This window comes from Osmerus eperlanus, chromosome 7 (genome assembly GCF_963692335.1).
Source record: "Osmerus eperlanus chromosome 7, fOsmEpe2.1, whole genome shotgun sequence".
Taxonomy (NCBI): Eukaryota; Metazoa; Chordata; class Actinopteri; order Osmeriformes; family Osmeridae; genus Osmerus; species Osmerus eperlanus.
The window spans coordinates 4,905,568-4,925,945 of record NC_085024.1 but is presented as its reverse complement, the minus strand read 5'-3'; the positions used below and the strand labels follow the sequence as shown (position 1 = coordinate 4,925,945).

Here is a 20,378-nt window from a genome sequence, read left to right as displayed (position 1 = left end):
CTCAGAGCCTCTTAGTTCGACAACACACATACATACACACACACACACACACACAGTGTCATTTTGTTTTGGCCCACAGGGTAGGTGTATCTTCAACCATCAGGCTTAACTCAGTTCCTCCAAGGTGTTGGAACAAGGACGGATGGAGCTGGAACTTGTGCGTGGGAGTTTTGCATGGGTGGAGGTGGCCGTCTATATTTGAGTTGAGAGGTTTTTAAGTCGAGTACGTCGCTAAATTGTCAGATTACGAGCGTGCTGGTGCTTTGTGTCGTCAGCTGGCCAGAGCAATGGGTCACCGAGAGGTCACAGCCTTGCTTAGTGTGCCTGCTAAAATACAGGACACACACACACATCCACGCGTGCACCACACGCACACACACACACACAAACACACACACAAACACACGCACACAAACGCTCCTTTGGTTCCATCGACGAGGATGTCCTGATGCAGATGTCCAGCAGGGGATCAGGGGAGACATCTGTCCATCTTCATCCCATGGGAGACCTGCCTGTGGGTTCAGATGGCGGTTCACTGCCAGGGGACCTCCACTACTCTTTAACATGTTCTACCCAAGTTACCCAGGCTGCACTGCACTTAACCCTGACTGCGTGACAGGAAGTCACTGAGTCAAAGTCACAACTAAATGTGCCCTGCAGTCCCAGACGGGCTGCTTGCCCTATTAACACCCTCCAATTCCCTCCCACACACACACTGTAGGTGCACACACATTTACACGCACACACAGACACAAACCATATATCAGTTAGTCACACTCTACAAACAGACACACATGCACACTGGCTCCAATCCAGTGGCGTGAAATGATATTCCATTTCGAAAATCTGGATTAAAATGTATCGGGCCAAATTTCTTTTGACCTTGTTACTAGGGACAGCAAAAGCACACAAGCTCTCACACACACACACACACACTCTCACACACATACAAACACCCTTAATGTTAGGTTTGATTCAATTCCTTTGTCAATTGGTCAAAAAACATATGACCATCATTGTAGAAATTAAATAGAATGATCTAACGGTATACCTAAACCCTGACAACACACATGTATACTTCTTGTAGGTGTAGATACGTTCAAAGACAGTCTTTTCTGACATTTTCTTTCAATAGCAGTGATGCACATACATTCTGTACAATGAGCCTGTCTGTTTGTGGGAGTTTTATTGTATTTGTGTCTTCCTATGCATATTTGTATGTGTGTGTATGCGTGTGTGTGTGTGTGTGTGCCTGCGGTTGTGTGTTTGTGCGTGAAGCTGTGTGTGTGTGTATTGAAGCGGATGACAGACTGCAGAGTACCGAGGACACGCCACTTCACACCCACTGTTCACTCTCCTGTCCTCTCACTCTCCTTCCTCCCTTTCCTCTCCTTTCCTTTCCTCTCCTTTCCTTTCCTTCCTTCCTTCCTTCTCTCTCTCTCTCTCTCTCTCTCTCTCTCTCTCTCTCTCTCTCTCTCTCTCTCTCTCTCTCTCTCTCTCTTTCTCTCTCTCTCTCTCTCTCTCTCTCTCTCTCTCTCTCTCTGCAGTCAAAAATGTATTCATGTAATTAAGCTGCTAATACACCGTCAAAGAATTGTCTAATTCAGCAAGGAGGAATTAAAGAATCTGGAATGAGTCATTAGCCAGACGAGATGTTCTGTTGAGCGTTTTCAATAAGGAATCTGGAGAGCAATGAATCACTCACACTGTGTGACATTTTGCTACAGCACAAAGCTGTGTACTAAATATAAGTGTGTGTGTCTAGTGTGTGACTGTGTGTACACGAGTAAGCGAGCACACGTGCGTTTGCTATGTAAATTATTCGAAGATGTGAAATTGCATGTGGGTGAGCGCGAGGAGCTGTTCAATGCATGTAATCCATTTGGACCAATCACCCAATGCAGTGAATTATTGCCCATTGTAAACATTCAGGTACTGTGGGCAAGATACTTAATTGCAATCAATGTTTGTACTGTAGCAAACATAAAGAAGGAAATCCCAAATGCACCATGCCACAAGAACTGTATGAAAACGCTCAATAGCTCATAAAAGCAGAACATTAAGACAGGCGGAATATAAAAACGTTTTTTTTTTGAAGACACGAATAGAAAATGCCAGCCCTTACCAGACGCTTAATAGACTGAGATAGAAGGCGTTTTACTTCTCTTTGACACCCTCAAATTGGTCTCATTTGAATCACTGTGCGTGACACAATGCAGACACACACACGCGTGCACACCTACACACGCTTGGCACACTCGTCAGTGCGAAGGCAGGTGGGGAGGACATGGAGATTGGAAGAGTCGACTCGACGTCGTGTAATTTTTGCATTTTGTTTCTTTTTCGGATTGACTTTGGCCGTGGGCGGGGGGCGGGGGGGGGGGGGTGGGTGAGAGGCGACAGTGAGATCAGTTTTGCAGATGACTGGGTGGAGAAGCAGCTGACTCACTCAGACACTTACGTTTGTGATGGACTCACTGGTTGGCAGGGGCTGATTGTCCTGGGGAGGGAGGGAGGGAGAACAGGATGGAGGGAGGGAGGGAAGTGGAATGAGGGAGGGGGCGGGGCGGGGGGAGGGGGGCAGGGTTCAGTTACCAGTGCACCCCCAGATGAAGTGGATAATTGAGTAGGGAACAAACACTGCCAGCATCCTCGGAAACCCCCGCCTGAAAAGCAAAAGAAACTGAAGAGAGAATGATGTAGTGAGAAAACAGGGAGGGGGGGGGGGGGGGGTGAGGTCCAGCGCCAAAAGGGAGTGGGTGAGTGAAGGGAGGAGGGGGGTGGAGTGGGGTTGAAAGGAGAGTGAAAATCCTAGCGACCCTCTGGGGTAGAAAGCTGCTATTGAAAAGCTATTAAACTTGCATTTAGAAGGATTGATTGGAAATGAAGAGGCCTATTAAAGAAAGGGACAAGGGGACAATAGTGTGTCTCTGGCCGCCGTATGTTGCCCTCCTTTCAGCAGCATTCTTCCCTGGGGAAGCCCCCCTAGCTTGTCTGTTTAAGCACTCCCACCCAGAGAACCATTTCAGGGGGGCTTAGCAGAGGCTGAATAGACTCCTCTTTATCTTAGCCCCCCCGCCCCCCCACCCCCCCGGCCCAGCCCGACACCCCACATTCTCCCAATTGAGCCACAAAGAAGGCGAGAGAGAGAGAGAGAAAGAGAGAGAGAGAAAGAAAGAAAGAAAAACGAAGGGAAGCTTTTTTTAAGTACAACCCCTCCCACCGCCTTCAAAGAAAAACCTTCAAAACCAACTTCTCTTACTCTTACTCTTTCTCTCTCTCTCTCCCTCTCTCCCTCTCTCTCCCTCTCTCCCTCTCTCTCTCTCTCTCTCCCTCCCCCCCTCCCTCCCTCCCTCCCCTCATATCTTCCCCAAAGGATTAGTTACCTCTGGAGAGCTGCCACCCTTGCCTGCCAGTAGGGTTTGTAATACTCAATCTTCAGCGTCATGGCACAAACAGTGGGAAACATGGGGCCTTATTCAAACTGTTCCTCTACGTGCCTGCTTTGGTGTATTTGTTGATGCGTGTATGTGTGTGTTTGTGTGTACAGTTTGTGTGGGTGTATGCGTGTGTGTGTGATGCTTGGATATGTGTGTGTGCGTGCATGTGTTTGTGTGTTGTTTTTTATGCATACGTGTGTGTGTGTGGATGCTCGGATGTGTGTGTGCGTGTGTGTGTGGTACACACAGCGGTGGAACAGAGGCAGGTGTCTCAGCATGCTTAGAGAGATAGTTCCCCGGGGAATCTTAATGGAGTTTTGATTGTTTAACATCCATTTTTACAAAAAGCTCCCCAAAAGAGTGGCAGATTTCTCTCTCTTCGATGCGCTAGCTTCGTGTTAGCGTGCTTGTCGCCATATGGTCTCGGAAAGAGTTAAATAAGTTATGAAGCAGCGGATCCCCTCAGTCGAGCGGCCATGTTGAGAATGGAAATACTTCCACACGCTGATGCTTTCTTAAGCTAAGCTAGTGACAGCTAGCTAACACTCGTGGCGTTGAACCGCAAACAAACCCGTCTGTGATGTGTGTCTGGGTTGTTAAACACTCTTTGGATTCAGCTTTTACCCTGCCTCTCCCCCATGCTGTCAGAGCCAAAAGGAAGCGCATGTCGATCACAGCAGGATGACTGATATTACACGTCGTATGGTGTCTTCTGAGTTTAGTGTTCCTGTCAGTGCAGGGCTGTAGGTTTCATTATACATGTGTGTGTGTGTCCCCATTTGCCATTAGAAAATTGTAAATCTGTCCCCCTCACGTCATACAAAAATATTTAACAGCCACATCCTCACATCCTCAACATATTTCAAAAAGCTGTCCCATCCACATTTGAAAACGAGCCTACACCCCTGTGTCAGTGTCCGGTGTTGTTCACCCCTCCTCTCCTCCCTCCTCCACAGCTGCCCAGGCTGCCTACTTCTCCCAGCAGCCCCAGGACCAGGTGGTGGTGGCGGGCCAGTCTGTGACGCTGCCCTGCGTCATCGTGGGCTACCGCGGGATGGTGCAGTGGACCAAAGACGGCCTGGCGCTGGGCGGGGAACGAGACCTGCCAGGTGAGAGCCCCGATGCTCCCCCTTCGCCCCGGCTTGCTCTCTCTCTCTGTCTGTCTCTGTTTGTTTCTTTCTCTGTCTGTTTCTCTCTCTGACTCTCTCTCTCTCTGTCTCCATGTCTCTCTGTCTCTCTGTCCCTCTCTCTCTCTGTCTCTGTCTCTCTGTCCCTCTCTCTCTCTGTCCCTCTCTCTCTCTCTGTCTTTGTCTCTCTGTCCCTCTCTCTGTCTCTGTCTCTCTGTCCCTCTCTCTCTCTGTCTCTGTCTCTCTGTCCCTCTCTCTCTCCTCTCTCTCTCTCTCTCTCTCTCTCTCTGTCTCTCAGTTCAGTTCAGTTCAAAGGGCTTTATTGCATGAAAACAACAATTGTTCATATTGCCAAAGCAACGGTAGAAGTACAGAAATATTCATCAATGTAAATCATGGCCTATATATACTTATATTTCATACACTCACATACAGAGAGACACACACGGCAGTTAAACATATACATACGTGTAATTATACCACACAACTTGTATCCATGTTATTATTATTCAAGTTGGTATATTATTAATTTTGCCAAATAATCGGTAGAAATAAATACATAAATAACTAAATAGATACACACACACACACACACATATATATATATACACATACACACGTGTACATACACCCACACGTATATATACACACGTATATACCCGTATATACACATACATACGCACATACTGTCTCTCTCTCCCTCTCTCTCTCTCTCTCTCTCTCTCTCTCTCTCTCTCTCATCTCTCTCTCTCTCTCTCTCTCTCTCTCTCTCTCTCTCTCTCTCTCTCTCTCTCTCTGTGTGTCTCTCTCTTTGTGTCTCTCTCTTTGTGTGTCTGTCTCCCCTGGTCTGATCAATGCCAGGTCTCATTAGTGAGCAGGTCCTTCTCTGTCAGCCTGATGGGGTTTTTACACAAATGAATAGTGAGAAAACCAACCCGGTGTCAGGCCGCGCAGCCACCGACACCACACTCTCGCTCCGTTGTCAAGCAATTCCAGTCGTTTTCGTAGCGAGCTGGATAATCAATGGGCTGTTGTTTGGCATTGACATTTCAACGCGCGTCTGATGAGAAGGTGGAAGCACTTCCTCCTGACCTTCGCCTCGCCGTGTTGATGTGGTCCGCTGGCTCACCCCTCGCCGCCGGCCTGGCGCTTCAGTGTCGCCACCGGGGTGTGACTCATTCGGCCCGTCTCAAAAAATCCCAGCAATCCTCCTCTCCCCTTGTCCGAGGCGCTGCTCTCTCTCTCCCTCTCTCTCTCTCTCTCTCTCTCTCTCTCTCTCTCTCTCTCTCTCTCTCTCCTCTCTCCTCTCTCTCTCCTCTCTCTCTCTCTCTCTCTCTCTCTCTCTCTCTCTCTCTCTCTATCTCTCTCCCGGACGCCAGCCTTTCATTCGCCGTGTGTTCCAGTGGGTTTGTTTGCTGTCGCTGTGGTTTCCCTCCCCTGACTGTGCTCTCTCTCTCCCTTCCCTCTCTCTCTCTCCCCCTGGGCGTTTGGACTCGACGCAGGCTGGACGCGCTACTCCTTAATGGGCGACCCGCTATCAGGCGAGCACAGCCTGCTGATCGACGCGGCCGAGCTGGCGGACGACGCCGTGTACGAGTGTCAGGCCACGCAGGCGGCGCTGCGCTCCACCGGGGCCAAGCTCACCGTGCTGGGTAAGACTGGGGGGGGGGGACACGGGCACGGAGACCGATGGGGGGCTGGTGGGGGGGGTGAGGGGGGGTGAGGGGGCGGGGGTGGTTGGTGGTGGTGTGGGGGGGGGGCATCATGAGACGCACGCGAACGCAGCCGATGGAAGCGTACGCAAAGGCGCGATGCGAGGAATGCCGAAAGGCAGAAAAGAAATGCGCACGGGCGTGCACACCTGTGTGGGGTGTGCCCACGCACGCACGAAGACTCGCTCACACAAATGCGTGTACACACACTCACACACACAAATGTGTCGAAAATGCGAGAGGGTTCTGTGTCTCCGTTAGGGTCTCTGTTCATAAAATCACCTGCTGTTATCAGCATTCAGACATAACACCTGGAAAATTGACTTTCAGCTGTAAATCATGTCCTGAAAGTATTTTCAAACCCAGCAAAACTGAGTGTAAGAAGCCGACAAGGAAAAATAGCCCCCCTTCTCTCTTCTCAGTGGCCATAATCAAGACTGTGGAAGTCCAGGATAATGTGATTGCTGCAGTCACAAATGACTTGCGTGGTCGCTTAAAGTCAAGGTCTGCACAGTTAGCACATTTTACAGTGAGTCACAAAATTTGTCAACCGCGGGGCGTTTTTTACATTAACGTGATGTGAGTGATCTCCATATTCGCCCGGCATCAGTCAGCGAAGGAGAGGGGCAGGGCTGTGGAAGGGGGAGGGGGGAGGGGGGGAGGCAGGCCTCGTGGGAGAGCGTAGCACTGCTGACACCTGTTGGTCGGAAGAGGAACTCCACCCCGCCTCGTCCCACACCTCGCTGACGTCTCCCTCTCCCCCGATCGACTGGCGCTCCCCGCTGTGCGAGGGGCCGCACCGCTACGGGCCGCGCGCGCCGTGCGCTCCCCTCGTGTGCGCTGTCTTGGTGTGATGTTGTTCATCCAGCGCCGGAGGATGTTGTGATCGTGTGAGCTCATTTGGGCCAGGAAACGAGAGGAGAAGAAAGGCCGGACAGAAGAAGCATGTAGCCAGACTCGCCTGTAATGAGGACTGCAGTTCTAATTTGGTTAAACTCCAAGCACCGGGCCAGGCTCCCACCCCGACGCCCCCCCCCCCCCCCCCGCCTCCTCAAAGCGGCGGCGAGCGAGGCGGTTAACAGATCACCCACCCCGCCCGCGAAGAGCGCGGCACAGCCCAGGAGAGAGCGGGCAGACGGCCGGGCGGAGGGGCGCTCTCCCCCCGCTCGCTCAGGAGGGAGCGAAGGGGGGAGAGGGCACTCGCTCGCACGGAAGTCTCCCGTCGCGCGGAACCGAATCAACCTGCGACGCCGCGCGGGGACGGGGGACGGGGCGCGCCGGGCAAGTGTGAACACCGGGGACCACGGTGTCTCCAGGAGATGGAGAAAGAAACGCGGAGACAGATAGGGCGTGCGTGTGTCTGTGTGTGTGTGCGTGTACTGTCAGAGGGGGGGTGGGGGGTGGGGGGAATCAATGCGGTCGGATGAGACCAAAGCAATCCTGTGCAGTCAAAGGACTCAACAGCAGGAGTGCAGTCAGGGGAATCGGCATGGAAATTAAAATCACCTAGCGCTCGGATTCCATTAGTGTCCATGCTGGCACGCCGGAAGGACCTCTGACAATTCAGATACACACACAGAAATTGGTTCGGCGGAGGCGGCGAGAGAGAGGCCGGCTCGGTCTCCCTGTTTACGCCTCCCCTTATTGGCCAGGGAGATAGACGCCTTCATCACGGCTTGGCATGCTCGACTTCCCAGCAGCGTGAGCGAAACCGAGCAAATAAATGAACAAATAAGCAATTGAGATGAAACATCTCTGTTCGGCAGTGGGGGTAAACAGAGTGGTAATGACAGAGTCCCAATGTTAAGAAGAGAAATCGAATGGGTTAGCTTCGAGTCCCTTTTTTTTCCAGAGGACAGGGCGTTATTGTAGTCCACCCAACTCTTAACTCAAAATCTGACTGTCACGGCGAGACGAAACAATACGTGGCTTGTCAAGTCATGGCTTCCATTACACAACTGCCATTGCTCATTCTCCCGATCTGGGTCTCACATGGCTTTGTGGTGAGGGGGAGCCACGGACTCAATGAACCGAAGCGGGGTTTGGCTTTGCCGTGACGTGTTCCTTGTGTGTGTGTGTGTGTCTCTCTGGCAGTTCCTCCAGGAGATCCCGTGGTGGAAGGGGGACCGGTGGTTCGTCTGAAGGCCCACACGCCTCACAACCTCACCTGCAGGGCCTCGGGGGCCAAGCCGGCCGCCGAAATCACCTGGTACCGGGATGGGGAAGTCATGGAGACAGCCGTCTACTCTAAGGTACGCGGTGAGGAGGGCCCGAGTCCACTTCAACCTCATCCTTCGCTCACTGTCATCCACCCACTCAAGCAAAACTACCCAATGGCACACACCAATGCAGAGCAGGGTAGACCCGGGTCGTAGAGCTACTCCGAATGCAGTGTCTTTCTCTCTGGGTAATATAGGCTCTCCGTATCTCTCTCTCTCTTCTAGTTCTCATTTCTCTCCCCCAGCGTTCGTCTCCCGGCCCCCCTCTCTCTATCTTTCCTCCCCTCTCTCTCCATCCCCCCCTTTCTTTGACTCCCAGGACTAGATCCTCTTCTCTTTCTCCCCTTCCTCTCGCTCCCTCGCTCTACCTCTAACGCTGCAGTCCCCCCTCCTCTCTTCACTCGCGCCTGAAGCCCTCTCCTCTGCCTCCCCCCCCTCCCTCCTGCCCCTACAGTCCCCCCCCCCCACCACCACCACAACCTCCCCCTCTGCTCTCTCTAACGCAGTGACACTACAGCATAACTGGAGCATGCCAAAGCTCAGACAGGCATGAGCGTTTGATACAGTAGGGGTTTCTGCAGAGGAGAAATCACCCACAACAAAGCCTGGGCACAATGGAGAGCCGGCAGAGCGTGAACCAGCCGCGGTCGGGAAAGTGTCACATTTGTCATGCTCCCTGACCACGCTAAATGACGCTAAACGCCACATTTAAAGAGGCGAGGGCCTGCGGTGTTTGGGGGGGGGGGCGTGGGGGGAGGAGGAAGGGGTCGGGGGGGGGGCAGCGACAGAGTAGAGACGAGAAGAGAGGAGAGGTTGAGACGATTCGCGGCGCGAGGGGAGGAGGGGAGGGTTCAGGAGATGAGGGTGAGAGGGGAGGAGAGGTGAGAGAGGCGGGAGGAGGCGAGGGGAGAGAGGCGGGAACAGAGAGGGGAGGAGAGGCGAGAGAGGCGGGAGGAGGCGAGGGGAGAGAGGCGGGAACAGAGAGGGGAGGAGAGGCGAGAGAGGCGGGAACAGAGAGGGGAGGGCGAAGCGCCGGGGAGCGGAAGTCCTGCGAGGTAAACGGCGGCAGGCTGAGAACAGGAGAGGGGACGCTTTTAGCCCGGAGAAGACACAGGAAGCGGGCGAGCGAGGAGGAGGAGAGGGAGAGCCGGGGCAGAGTGAAGGGTGGCGAGAGGGAGCGATGCGATTCGATCTAGCGTAAAAATGCTTTTCGTGTGTCTGGCTGAGGAAGTGGACGGCCTGGTCCATTGATTCGGCCGTCCGGGGAATGGGCACAGCATGCCCTTGCTCTTTTCCAGAAATGTGTGACCGCCCCCCCTCCCCACCCTTCTCCCCTCACATCCATAGAAATATAGACACACAGTCACCCCTGCCATGGCTGCACGCTGTCACTCATCAGAGTGTGCGCGTGTGTGTGTCTGTTCATCCGTGCGTGTCCCTGGGTGAGTGCGTGTCATCGCTGAGGCCCCATCCTCCGAGTCTACACCTTTCCTCACTTAGGCGTATTGATTCCAGTGAGCAATAAATAGATTTCAAAGATGATGACAAACAGGAGCTGCTGACGTGAGGCACTCCCAGAAATGTGGGAACAGCACAATATCCCCCCTCCGCCTCATAAACTATATGATTTAACTGCTCTGCCAATGGACAGGATGGCAAGTTTAATGGCTCGCATGTCAGGAGAATAAGACCTGTGGTGTCATCGACACCTGAAGGGGGGAAATGAGGGGAAACAGCAGGGTTGTGTCTGCGGGGAAGGCATCTTCCATGCACATGACCACATCTAGACCACATGTTCGACTTATGTAGACAACATCTAGACCAAATGTTCTACTTATGCAGACCACATCTAGACCACATGTGCTACTTACCTAGACCACATTTTAATCTCATCTAAACCACATGTGATACTTACCTAGACCACATTTTAATCTCATCTAAACCACATGTGCTACTTACCTAGACCACATTTTAATCTCATCTAAACCACATGTGATACTTATGTAGACCACATTTTAATCTCATCTAAACCACATGTGCTACTTACCTAGACCACATTTTAATCTCATCTAAACCACGTGATACTTATGTAGACCACAACTAGACCACATGTGCTACTTCCCTTGACCACATTGTCACACCAGAGAACACTATGCTGGACAACTACCATACCATGCTCCCATGTCTCGAAGCTCCTCGGTGGAAAATGTAATCTCTCTCTTTTCACACACTCTCTCTGGCTCTATCTCTCTGTTTCTCTCTCTGTTTCTCTCACTCTCTCTGGTCTCTCCTTCTCTCTTTCTTTCTATCTCTCTTTCTCACTGTCTCTCTCTCTGTATTTCCCTCAGGCAGCGTGTGCTGGCCGAGCGAGACCGGGCGCACAGCATACGCATTTATATGGGTTCTGGCGTGGGCAGGATTAGAGAGGAGAATGGATGGATCTGTTTCCATCTCGCTCCCCATCTCTTCCCTCTCGCGCTCTCTGATCCGCGGGGTCTTGACACTGACACTTTCTGTCTTCCCCCCCCCCTCTCTCTCTCTCTCTCTCTCTCTCTCTCTCTCTCTCTCTCTCTCTCTCTCTCTCTCTCTCTCTCTCTCTCTCTCTCTCTCAGACGAGGATGGAGGATGGGAAGAGGGAGCTGGCTGTCAGCATGCTCCCCATCGTCCCAGAGGACCGGGACTCCGGACGCACCTACACCTGCCGGGTCCTGAACCCCGCTGCGCCCGCCGGACGCCAGACATCCGTCACCATCAGCGTCCAGCGTGAGTGTCCCCTCCGCCGCTCCCCCCCGGGCCGCCAGCACGGCCCCGTCAACGCGACGCCCCCCCCCCCCCCCCCCAAAAAAAAAGCGTTATTTAAAAGCTCCGGCTGTAAATAACCTTCCCTCCAGTGGCTCTCAAGAGTGAATGGAGGGGCCGTTTGTTCTGCCTGCCTGCACATGCCCCCTTTCACCTCCCCATGACAGTGCTGTGCTCTCAGCCCGACCGCATGGCCTCGTGTCAGTAATGCTGTTGTTTCTTCTTTCTTCTGCAGACCCCCCCACGGTGACGCTGTCAGTTCAGCCCCAGACAGTGATGGAGGGGGCCAAGGTTCTGTTCATCTGCTCTGCCTCCGCCAACCCGGAGATCACAGGATACAGGTGAACCACACACACACACACGTAAACACATGCTGATGCCCATTTACACACATACAAACAAGTACATACAGCACACACACACAGACAAAAATACACATGCACACCCACACACACCCACACAAAGACACAAACTCACACGCACCCACACAGACATCTGTAGCAGAGTCTTGAACTTATCCATTCTTTTATCCACTGTCAAAGTTCTCCCTGTCAGTAGTGTAAGACATTTCTGTAAACACCAGTCGGTCTAATTGAAAGTGAGCGAGGATAGTAACAGTATGTCTCTCTCTCTCTCTCTCTCTCTCTCTCTCTCTCTCTCTCTCTCTCTCTCTCTCTCTCTCTCTCTCTCTCTCTCTCCAGATGGGCCAAAGGAGGGGTCCCTATCTCGGAGGCCAATGGGGACAGTCTGGAGGTGACTGTGGACCACTCCTACTTCACAGACCCTGTCTCCTGTGAGGTGTCCAACTCAGTAGGCAGCACGAACGTCAGCACCCTGGTGGACGTGCAGTGTAAGTGCAGCTAGAGATCCCCCACGCTGGCAGCCCATAGCCTGTTGGAAAGTGTTGGGAGGCGAAAGTGTCGTGAATGTGAGGAGTGTTTGTTTGACTCGTTTGTTTGTCGTTCCTCCACAGTCGGGCCCAGACCCCTGTCTGAGCCCAAGCCCATGACGGTGGACACGGGGATGGACGCCGCCTTCACCTGTGGCTGGACGGGGAACCCTCCCCTGACTCTGGCCTGGACCAAGCAAGGCTCCAACGTGGTAAGAAAGCTAGCTTTCCTTCCACATGAATTCGCCGACACCCCCCCCTCCTCCTCCCCCTTCCTCGACATGCTCCTGTTTGGCCCTGGGTCTTCCTCACCTCCTGTCAGTGTGTCCTCATGTGGCTGAGACACTCTCCCAGTACACACGTTCACACTTCCCGTCAGGATGTCCTCTCAGGAGGGGAAAACCTTCCTCGCCTCCCCTCAGTCCCTGGAAGAGGTTCTTTTTTTCTGTCCGTCTGCCTGTCTGCCTGCCTGCCTGCCTGTCTGTCTGTCTGTCTGCCTGTCTGTCTGTCTGCCTGTCTGTCCGCCTCTCCTTCTGTCTTCAAGCCTGAATGCCTGTCTGTCCGTCTGTCTGTGTTCCTGGAAGCCTGCCTGTCTGTCTGTCTGCCTGTCTGTCCGTCTGTCTGTGTTCCTGGAAGCCTGCCTGTCTGTCTGCCTGTCTGTCTGTCTGTCTGTCTGTCTGTGTTCCTGGAAGCCTGCCTGTCTGTCTGTCTGTGTGCCTGGAAGCCTGCCTGTCTGCCTGTCTGTCTGTCCGTCTGTCTGTGTGCCTGGAAGCCTGCCTGCCTACCTGCCTGTCTGCCTGTCTGTGTTCCTGGAAGCCTGCCTGTCTGTCTGTCTGTCTGTGTGCCTGGAAGCCTTCCTGTCTGTCTGTCCGTCTGTCCGTCTGTCTGTCTGTGTGCCTGGAAGCCTGCTTGTCTGCCTGTCTGTCTGTCTGTATGTCTGTGTGCCCACTGTCAACGCCGCACCCCCTCACCAAGAGAGCTGACATGCTGTCATAACAAAGTGGCCACTGGATCAATCAATCATCCAATCACCGGAGCTGTGGGTCTAAACCCAATGATTCAGAGAAAGCCTTCTGCCAAAGCCATTTCTCAGAAGTCCAACCCAAGACAGACTCCCCTCCCCCGCCCCCCCCCCCCCCCACACACACACACACACACACACACACACTCCTCCTCGAGTAAAACGTGACATCTCCACCTTTCGTTTTAACTTCCTGGTGGAGCGAGTCACCCCCCCCCCCACCCCCCACCCAGGGGAGGCTCTTTCCTCGCCCGTAATCCGATTTCAGAGGCAGCTCTGGAGAGCAGCGCCGGTACGAAGCGCCCCGAGACGAGCCATGCTGTCATCTCGGAGAGTGAACGCTTTCAGGCTTCGTGTACTCTGAGGGGAAAAGCACGGCCACTCTTCTAATCCACACCCCTTTCCATCCACCCCCACCCCCCCACAACCCCCCCCCCCCACCCCCTACCTCTGTCACTGCATCTCACATAGCCACCAGTAATGGATTAATTGGGTTACTCTATAAGTGCGTTGGAATAAAATATATATTTTTTGCGAGAGAGGGCGAGCGAAAGGGAGCCAGGGTGTGGGGGGATGTGCCAGAGTGTGGTGTGTTTGTGTGCGTGGCTGGAGGAGGGGGGGCGGGTGGGTTGGGTGGAGGGGGGGGGCGGAGGAGTAGGAGAGGGAGTAAATGGATTAATCACAGCTTGATGGAATGGCAGGATCAATGAGCTAACGAGCGGGAGGGGTGGAGTTGCTCCGGAGGCGGAGGCCCGCTCTCACCACGGAGCCCTCGCGTCTGTCCCCGCCGTTCAATTACGACACTCTACCCGGCGCCGTGGTCACCGCAGAGGGACGTCTGGAGAGCTTAATGCTGTGATTAAAGCCGCTCGCTGTGGAATTAGATTGAAAGTGGCGGCGTTAGTAACGGCGTCCGGTCAGTCCCCCTCCTGCTGATGCGTTGGCTGTCCTGCTGATGAGCCGCTGGTTAAAATAGTCTCTCTGTTCTCTCTTTCGCCAACTCTCTCTTTCTCTATCGCCATCTCTCTCTCTCTCTATCCATCTCTCTCTCTCTCTCTCTCTCTCTCTCTCCATCTCTCTCCATCTCTCTCCCTGTCTGAAGGTGCTCAGTAACGGGAACACCTTGCAGCTGAAGGCCGTCACCCAGGAGGATGCTGGGACGTACACCTGCAAGGCCATCGTGCCCCGCATCGGCGTGGCCGAGAGGGACGTCAGCCTGACCGTCAACGGTGAGACGCATTTCCTTCCTTAATCCCTCCCGCGGGTCACTTCCTGTCCCGCCCTGCCCGCCCTCCGCCGCGCACACAAGTCCTCCGGGCGTGCTGTTTGGCCGCACACACGAGGCTGAAGAATGGGTTTAATATCCCCCTCTGTTCTCCCAGACTCAGACTTTATCGCGTCAAAGATTCCATATCTTAGCCCGCGCTGTTGTGTCAATGTCTCAAGAACACTCTTCTCTTGCACCTCTCTCCCCTCCTCCCCCCCCCCCCCCCCTGCTCTCTCTCTCTCTCTCTCTCTCTCTTTCTCTCCAGGCCCACCTATCATCGCAGCAGAGGCCACGCAGCACGCTGTCAAGCACTCCAAGGGCAAGCTGGAGTGCCTGGTGGGAAGCAGCCCACCTCCGGAAAAGATTGTAAGTGAGCCTCTTGTCTTTGCTTTGGCTGCTGTTGGTTTGCGTTTTGTTTGAGTGGACTCTCACCATCCACCTTGCGCCGCGCACAACACTTAAGAGAGCAATCGCTCGGTGTGTGCTCTGCTGTTGCCCTTTATCTTTCGCTACGCACACGCACAGGCGGGAACGGTCACACGCACACTCTCACACGGCAACCCTCCGCCCACACGCACACACACACACCTCCCACACGCATACATACCTGCTCACACACTCACAAAGACCAGAGATGAGTGAGTTGGTGGTGGGGGGGGGGGGCTGTGTGGAGACTGGCTTCCTGCAGTCTCCAGCCAAACCGCGCTCAATTAGCAGCCCATCAGGCTCGACTGCGCTGACCCTGTTGAACTGGCGAGCGTGGGCCCGGCAGAGAGAGGATAATTAGGGTCTGCGGAGATGTGAGGGCCAGGTGCCCCCACCGGCCTCGCAACACAGGAGCCTCGCAGCCTCTCCTCCTGCCTCCTCGCCTGCACCCCCCCCCCCCCCCCCCCCACCTGCTCAGCCCCCCGAGGGCAGACGTGGGAGGCAGTTTAAACACAAGGCTGCGAGCACTGCCAGCCAGGGAGTGCTTTGAAGGTCGACGGAGGGAGAGAGAGGTGCGGGGGGGAGGGGGGCATTGGAGTAGAGTGAGTCTGTCCAGGCCCGCAGTCAGAGAGGGTAGCCGAGATCTAACAAGGCTCAGCCGTGGTCGTCTTGTTCTCTGACAGAGAATGGCCCTGTCGACGAACGCCACTGACCCCCCCCCCTGCTGTTTGCCGCTGTTCTCTCCTCCTCAGGTGTGGAGCTTTGGAGACGTGAGCCTCTCCTCCGGGTCTTCCGGACGCTTCTCCGTCCAGACGGTGGCCAGCGACCACGGCGTGCTCTCCTCCCTCGTCCTGTCCGAGACGCTGGCCCAGGACTTCCAGCTGCGGTTCAACTGCACCGCCTGGAACCGCTTCGGCACAGACACCGCCCTGGTCACCCTCAAGGAGCAAGGTGCGCACCCACGACATCCTGTTTCCTCTTTCCTCTCGTCCAAGCCGATCCTCTCGACCGCTTGGGCTCCGACCGGCATCAGAGACACCTCAGCTCAGCCGGGTGTTTGTGAAGAGTGAGGCAGACGGGGTCAGAACCGAACTTCAATCTGGCGCTTATCTTAATTATACTCTTTCGAATCGATATTATTTAATCAGAGAGATGGTCTCCCCTTAATGAAAACGTTTGCTCCCCGTAACATTGCCATCGATCGAGGGGGGGCCCGAAGTCAATTAGGAGGAGCCACAGGTGCGGATCTGGAGTATTTTTGCTCCCCCCCACCCCCGGTTCCTCCCTCACCCCCCCCCCCCCCTCACCCCTATACCCCCCCCCCCCCCCCAGCTACCGCTACACCAGCCCCCTTAAACAAGCTTAAATAAGGCTGAGCTACTTCGACTCGGCACTGGCGCCGGCGGAAGCCTTTGTTGCACTAGACACCAAAAATAAGGTCCTCGCCGGCAATTTACATCAACGCGGCCAAGCCGGGTCTCGGGAGGGCCGGGGAGCCGGTGTCTCCTGGAATCTCTAATTAGATTACTGTCTATTGCTTCATTGCGTGTCAGGCCTTGTTACCCTTCCTCCAGAGAGATTAGAGACACGAGGCAGGCCGCGGACGCGGAGGCAGCGTGTGCTGGCCGAGCGAGACCGGGCGCACAGCATACGCATTTATATGGGTTCTGGCGTGGGCAGGATTAGAGAGGAGAATGGATGGATCTGTTTCCATCTCGCTCCCCATCTCTTCCCTCTCGCGCTCTCTGATCCGCGGGGTCTTGACACTGACACTTTCTGTCTCCCCCCCCCCCTCTCTCTCTCTCTCTCTCTCTCTCTCTCTCTCTCTCTCTCTCTCTCTCTCACTGTGTCTCTCTCTCTCTCTCTCTCTCTCTCTCTCTCACTGTGTCTCTCTCTCTCACTGTCTCTCGCTCTCTTCTTTTCCCCTCTCTCTCTCTCTCTCTCTCTCTCTCTCTCTCTCTCTCTCTCTCTCTCTCTCTCTCTCTCTCTCTCTCTCTCTCTCTCTCTATGTCGTTCTCTCTCACAGAGGCTCTGCCCATGCTGATCATCGTGGGGGCGTCTGTGGGCGGCGGGTGTGTCCTGCTCATCTGTGTCGTCACCCTTGTGTCTTTGTGCTGCAGACACACTGGCAAAGGTGAGCTCAATGGTCAGTATGGGCACAAGGAGTCAGGGCTGGGCTGCACTCCATTGTCTCACATCAGTTAATTCCATTACAATCCCACCCGTCCATTTACACTTTATTTAATTCCAGTTCCGGAATTGACTTGATTAAATTCAAAGTTTTGAATTAAATTGGTAAAAAAAAGAAAAAAAAGGGCCTCAAGCATTAATCCTGCTGTGTGTTCAACCCCCCCCCCCCTTCTCCCCCCCCCTTCTCCCCCCCCCCTCACAGGTAAAAAGTGCACACGTCTCTCCAAGAGTGACATCAGAGTCCAGATCGTCCACAGCGATCACAATGCCACCCGCGGCAACGACGACGAGGAGGACGTCAAGGAGCCCATGGTACTCATCCCCCCCTCCGCTCTGCCCAGAACAGTAATCTATATTCATGTTTGGGGAAGGAAGGAGCGCATGTTTTGGAATGGGGATGCACCAATCCTTTTTTTTGGGGGGGGGGGAGGGGTCCTTGTTCTCATTCGCCTGCGCCGTTCAACCTTGTAATTCCTGAACACGCTGCCTTGCCCTCAGGCTCCCAACAGCAGCGAGTCTCCGGGGACGTCTCGTACGGAGCACAGCGACCTTCTGGAAGAGGAGGACGACGAGCGCTCGGACACCAAGGTAAAAAGAAACCTCCTGAAAACATTCAACATTCAACCCCCCAAAATAACACGACACGAGATAACTCTTTGCTAAAAGCGTTGCGTAGGAAGCGTGTGAGCAGCTGCTCCACTGGAGCGCGCAACCTCAAAGAAACAATAACAACCTGTTTTCGCTCCGCCCGCGTGTCCCCCCTCAGGACCCCACCAACGGCTACTACAACGTCCGCGCCCACGAGGACCGCAACGTCCGCAGCAGTGGCTTCTCCGAGTACGTGCCCAACCCCCGCCCCGTCTACACGCCCTCCCAGCTGCCCTCGCCCAGCCCGCTGTACGGCCAGCACAGCGCCCAGCCGCGCATCTACGACTTCTCCCACCGCTACGCCACCACTACGGGCGCCCGCTCCACCTACGAGCAGCAGCAGGCGCAGCAGCAGCAGGCGGCCCAGCCCGCCAGCATCTACCCGGCCGACCCCGTCTACAGCGGCTCCGCCTACCTGCCCACCTCCGCCTCCGCCACCGCCACCTACGGCCGCGCCTTCACCAGCTACGTCAAGCCGGCCTCCTATGAGAAGGTGGATGCCTACGACCAGTTGGACCAGGCCAGCAAGGTGTCCGGCTCCTCCCGCTTCTCCTACGCCTCGTCGCAGGTGTCCTCGCAGCAGTCCGACTACGGTCGCCCGTCGCAGCGCATGCAGACGCACGTCTGATCAGGCCGGGGGAGCGCGGCGAGAGTGCACGGGAGTGGCGAGAGGGGGAAACTCGGGGTCGCCTCTGCAAGGGAAGTGTGGGGGGGAAGGGCGGGGGGGGGGGCCGAGGGGAGTAACGTGAAGGGGAGAAGAGACTCTTTTGATTGGTCCTTCCCCACCCCCCCCCGGATGGTTTTGGAGGGAGACAGTGTGATCTCGGTTGTGGGAAGATGACCGTCCTTAATTTATTCTTGTGTTGTGAACGAACACGGGTGGGTGCCGTGGATCCCTACCAAGTCCGCGAGGAGGCGGAGTCCTCTGATTGTGACTCGCCACTCAGTCATCTCACACGCCACAGTGGGATGTCTCACGGGGTTACCAGGTCACTGTAACCACGGTGACAGCCTGAGCCCACCCTGGGACTGGGTTTAGTGGCAGGTCTAACTGGAACTCCATCCCACAAACGCACCTTTTGACTTTGAGTAGGGCCAAAAACAATCCGGGTATATCAATCCAAAAGGATTCCAGAGTCTGCACTGAACTACAGAACAGAACCCGGACAAAACGCTGACACAAGAAGACGACAAAAGATCACAGACGAAAGAGGGGAAATAAACAAAACAAAGAACACAAAAGATGACAGCCAACACATTGTTGTCGTAAAGTGTTTGCCGGCATGCGAGAGGAATCCTAAGCACACTTTTGTGACTTTAGTCAACAACAGACTGAGCTATACACAGAGGGTCCTTAACTACCCTTCACCATAGGCTGGCTCTGGTGACGACAGGCTGGCGTTCCACGGATTGTTGTAATCAGTGGCGGAATCCTTTTGGCCTGAGCTACATTCCCTTGGCTTTTTTTCTGATAAGGAGTTAGGAGGGATGGATCAGCCAGTGCCGATTGCTGGGGAGTTAGGGTAGAGGGAATTATGAAGTGAATGGGTATTGTAGCTTTTCATGCTAACGAGAGATGTGTCATTGTTCTGACATGTTGGACAAGTCCATGACAACCCAAAGATGGGGAGCAACAAAGTTCTCTAGGACAAAGGAAATGCCTCATCTTTATCTGGGTACTGTATTTCCCACCGTGTCTCCAGACTGCTACATGGGGAGCAGGCTATCTCCAGAACAATCAAAGGATGGGGTTTGTAAATGGGTGGTTATCTTGAACTCTTTGAGATCAGCTTGACATGCAGTCTCATTTTAACCAGTCTTAGATGGGTTCGTAAGATGTGAAGTCATTGGACTGGACACGGTTTCACAACACAATCAAGTAGCTTCAATATGTTTACAAAAGATACACAGTACTACCCAGACATACTGACTAATTAACTGTACAAATGGGTGAGCCCAATCTTTCTCTGTTGCATGCAGATGATGTCTAGTGAAACTCTTCAGCCTTTCTTTTCATGTCCATTCCTTGTTTGAGAGATTGCTTACTGCACCTGGCCAAGTTGCATTCCACATCCTGTTACCTTCCTGAATACCAGGAAGTTTCTGTCTGGAATCCTGTACTGCCATTGGTCTCTCAAGTATTACTAGTCAGCCCAATTTGAGAACAAATGAAACAAAGTGAACCATGGAGATCATTGCTCGTCTTTATTTTTATATTTTATATAAGCCTTAATGTACAGCGTGTAAGCTGCTCTATTGTAAAGTATCTTTATATTATATATACATTATGAAGCTCTAACTTGATTGATTTTATTTGGGTCCACAAATGTCTCTCTTTTAAAGTTGTCCATCAATCACTGAATGCGGAAAGATTAACTATGCTTTTTTGAAACAACTAATTGCCATTTTCCTTTTCTTTTTTTTTTTAATAATGTATTAAGAATTTTATTTGCTAAAAATGAGCTATCGTTGCTTGTAACTTTGTACACATATTTATATTTAAATAAAACCATTTCAGAAAAAAAAAAAAAAAAAAGGCCATGTTGTTTTTTGTTTTCTGTAAGCCGCGAGAGTCCATGCACCGGGAGAGAACAGAGACAAACAAAGCTGCCCACATTGATGAATACATAAATTAACCGC

The 20,378-nt window shown here is 53.5% G+C and overlaps 1 protein-coding gene across 4 annotated transcripts in view; it reads left to right on the top strand.

Annotated features, from left to right (window-relative positions):
* kirrel3l (kirre like nephrin family adhesion molecule 3, like) overlaps positions 1–20,161 on the top strand; it is a 39,236-nt gene extending 19,075 nt beyond the window's left edge. The window contains exons 2-15 of one of the 4 annotated variants that reach the window (XM_062466657.1): positions 4,397–4,549; positions 6,070–6,219; positions 8,374–8,531; positions 11,111–11,261; positions 11,533–11,638; positions 11,999–12,147; positions 12,271–12,398; positions 14,310–14,436; positions 14,740–14,840; positions 15,653–15,851; positions 16,927–17,034; positions 17,293–17,402; positions 17,589–17,678; positions 17,857–20,161. In XM_062466657.1, coding sequence (XP_062322641.1) covers positions 4,397–4,549; positions 6,070–6,219; positions 8,374–8,531; positions 11,111–11,261; positions 11,533–11,638; positions 11,999–12,147; positions 12,271–12,398; positions 14,310–14,436; positions 14,740–14,840; positions 15,653–15,851; positions 16,927–17,034; positions 17,293–17,402; positions 17,589–17,678; positions 17,857–18,366 — 2,240 coding nt within the window. In that variant the 3' untranslated portion in view covers positions 18,367–20,161. Of the gene's footprint in view, positions 1–4,396; positions 4,550–6,069; positions 6,220–8,373; positions 8,532–11,110; positions 11,262–11,532; positions 11,639–11,998; positions 12,148–12,270; positions 12,399–14,309; positions 14,437–14,739; positions 14,841–15,652; positions 15,852–16,926; positions 17,047–17,292; positions 17,436–17,588; positions 17,679–17,856 lie in introns of all 4 variants that reach the window. The other 3 variants (XM_062466655.1, XM_062466656.1, XM_062466654.1) reach the window with 3 other exon arrangements.
* The last annotated feature ends 217 nt before the right edge of the window (positions 20,162–20,378 follow it).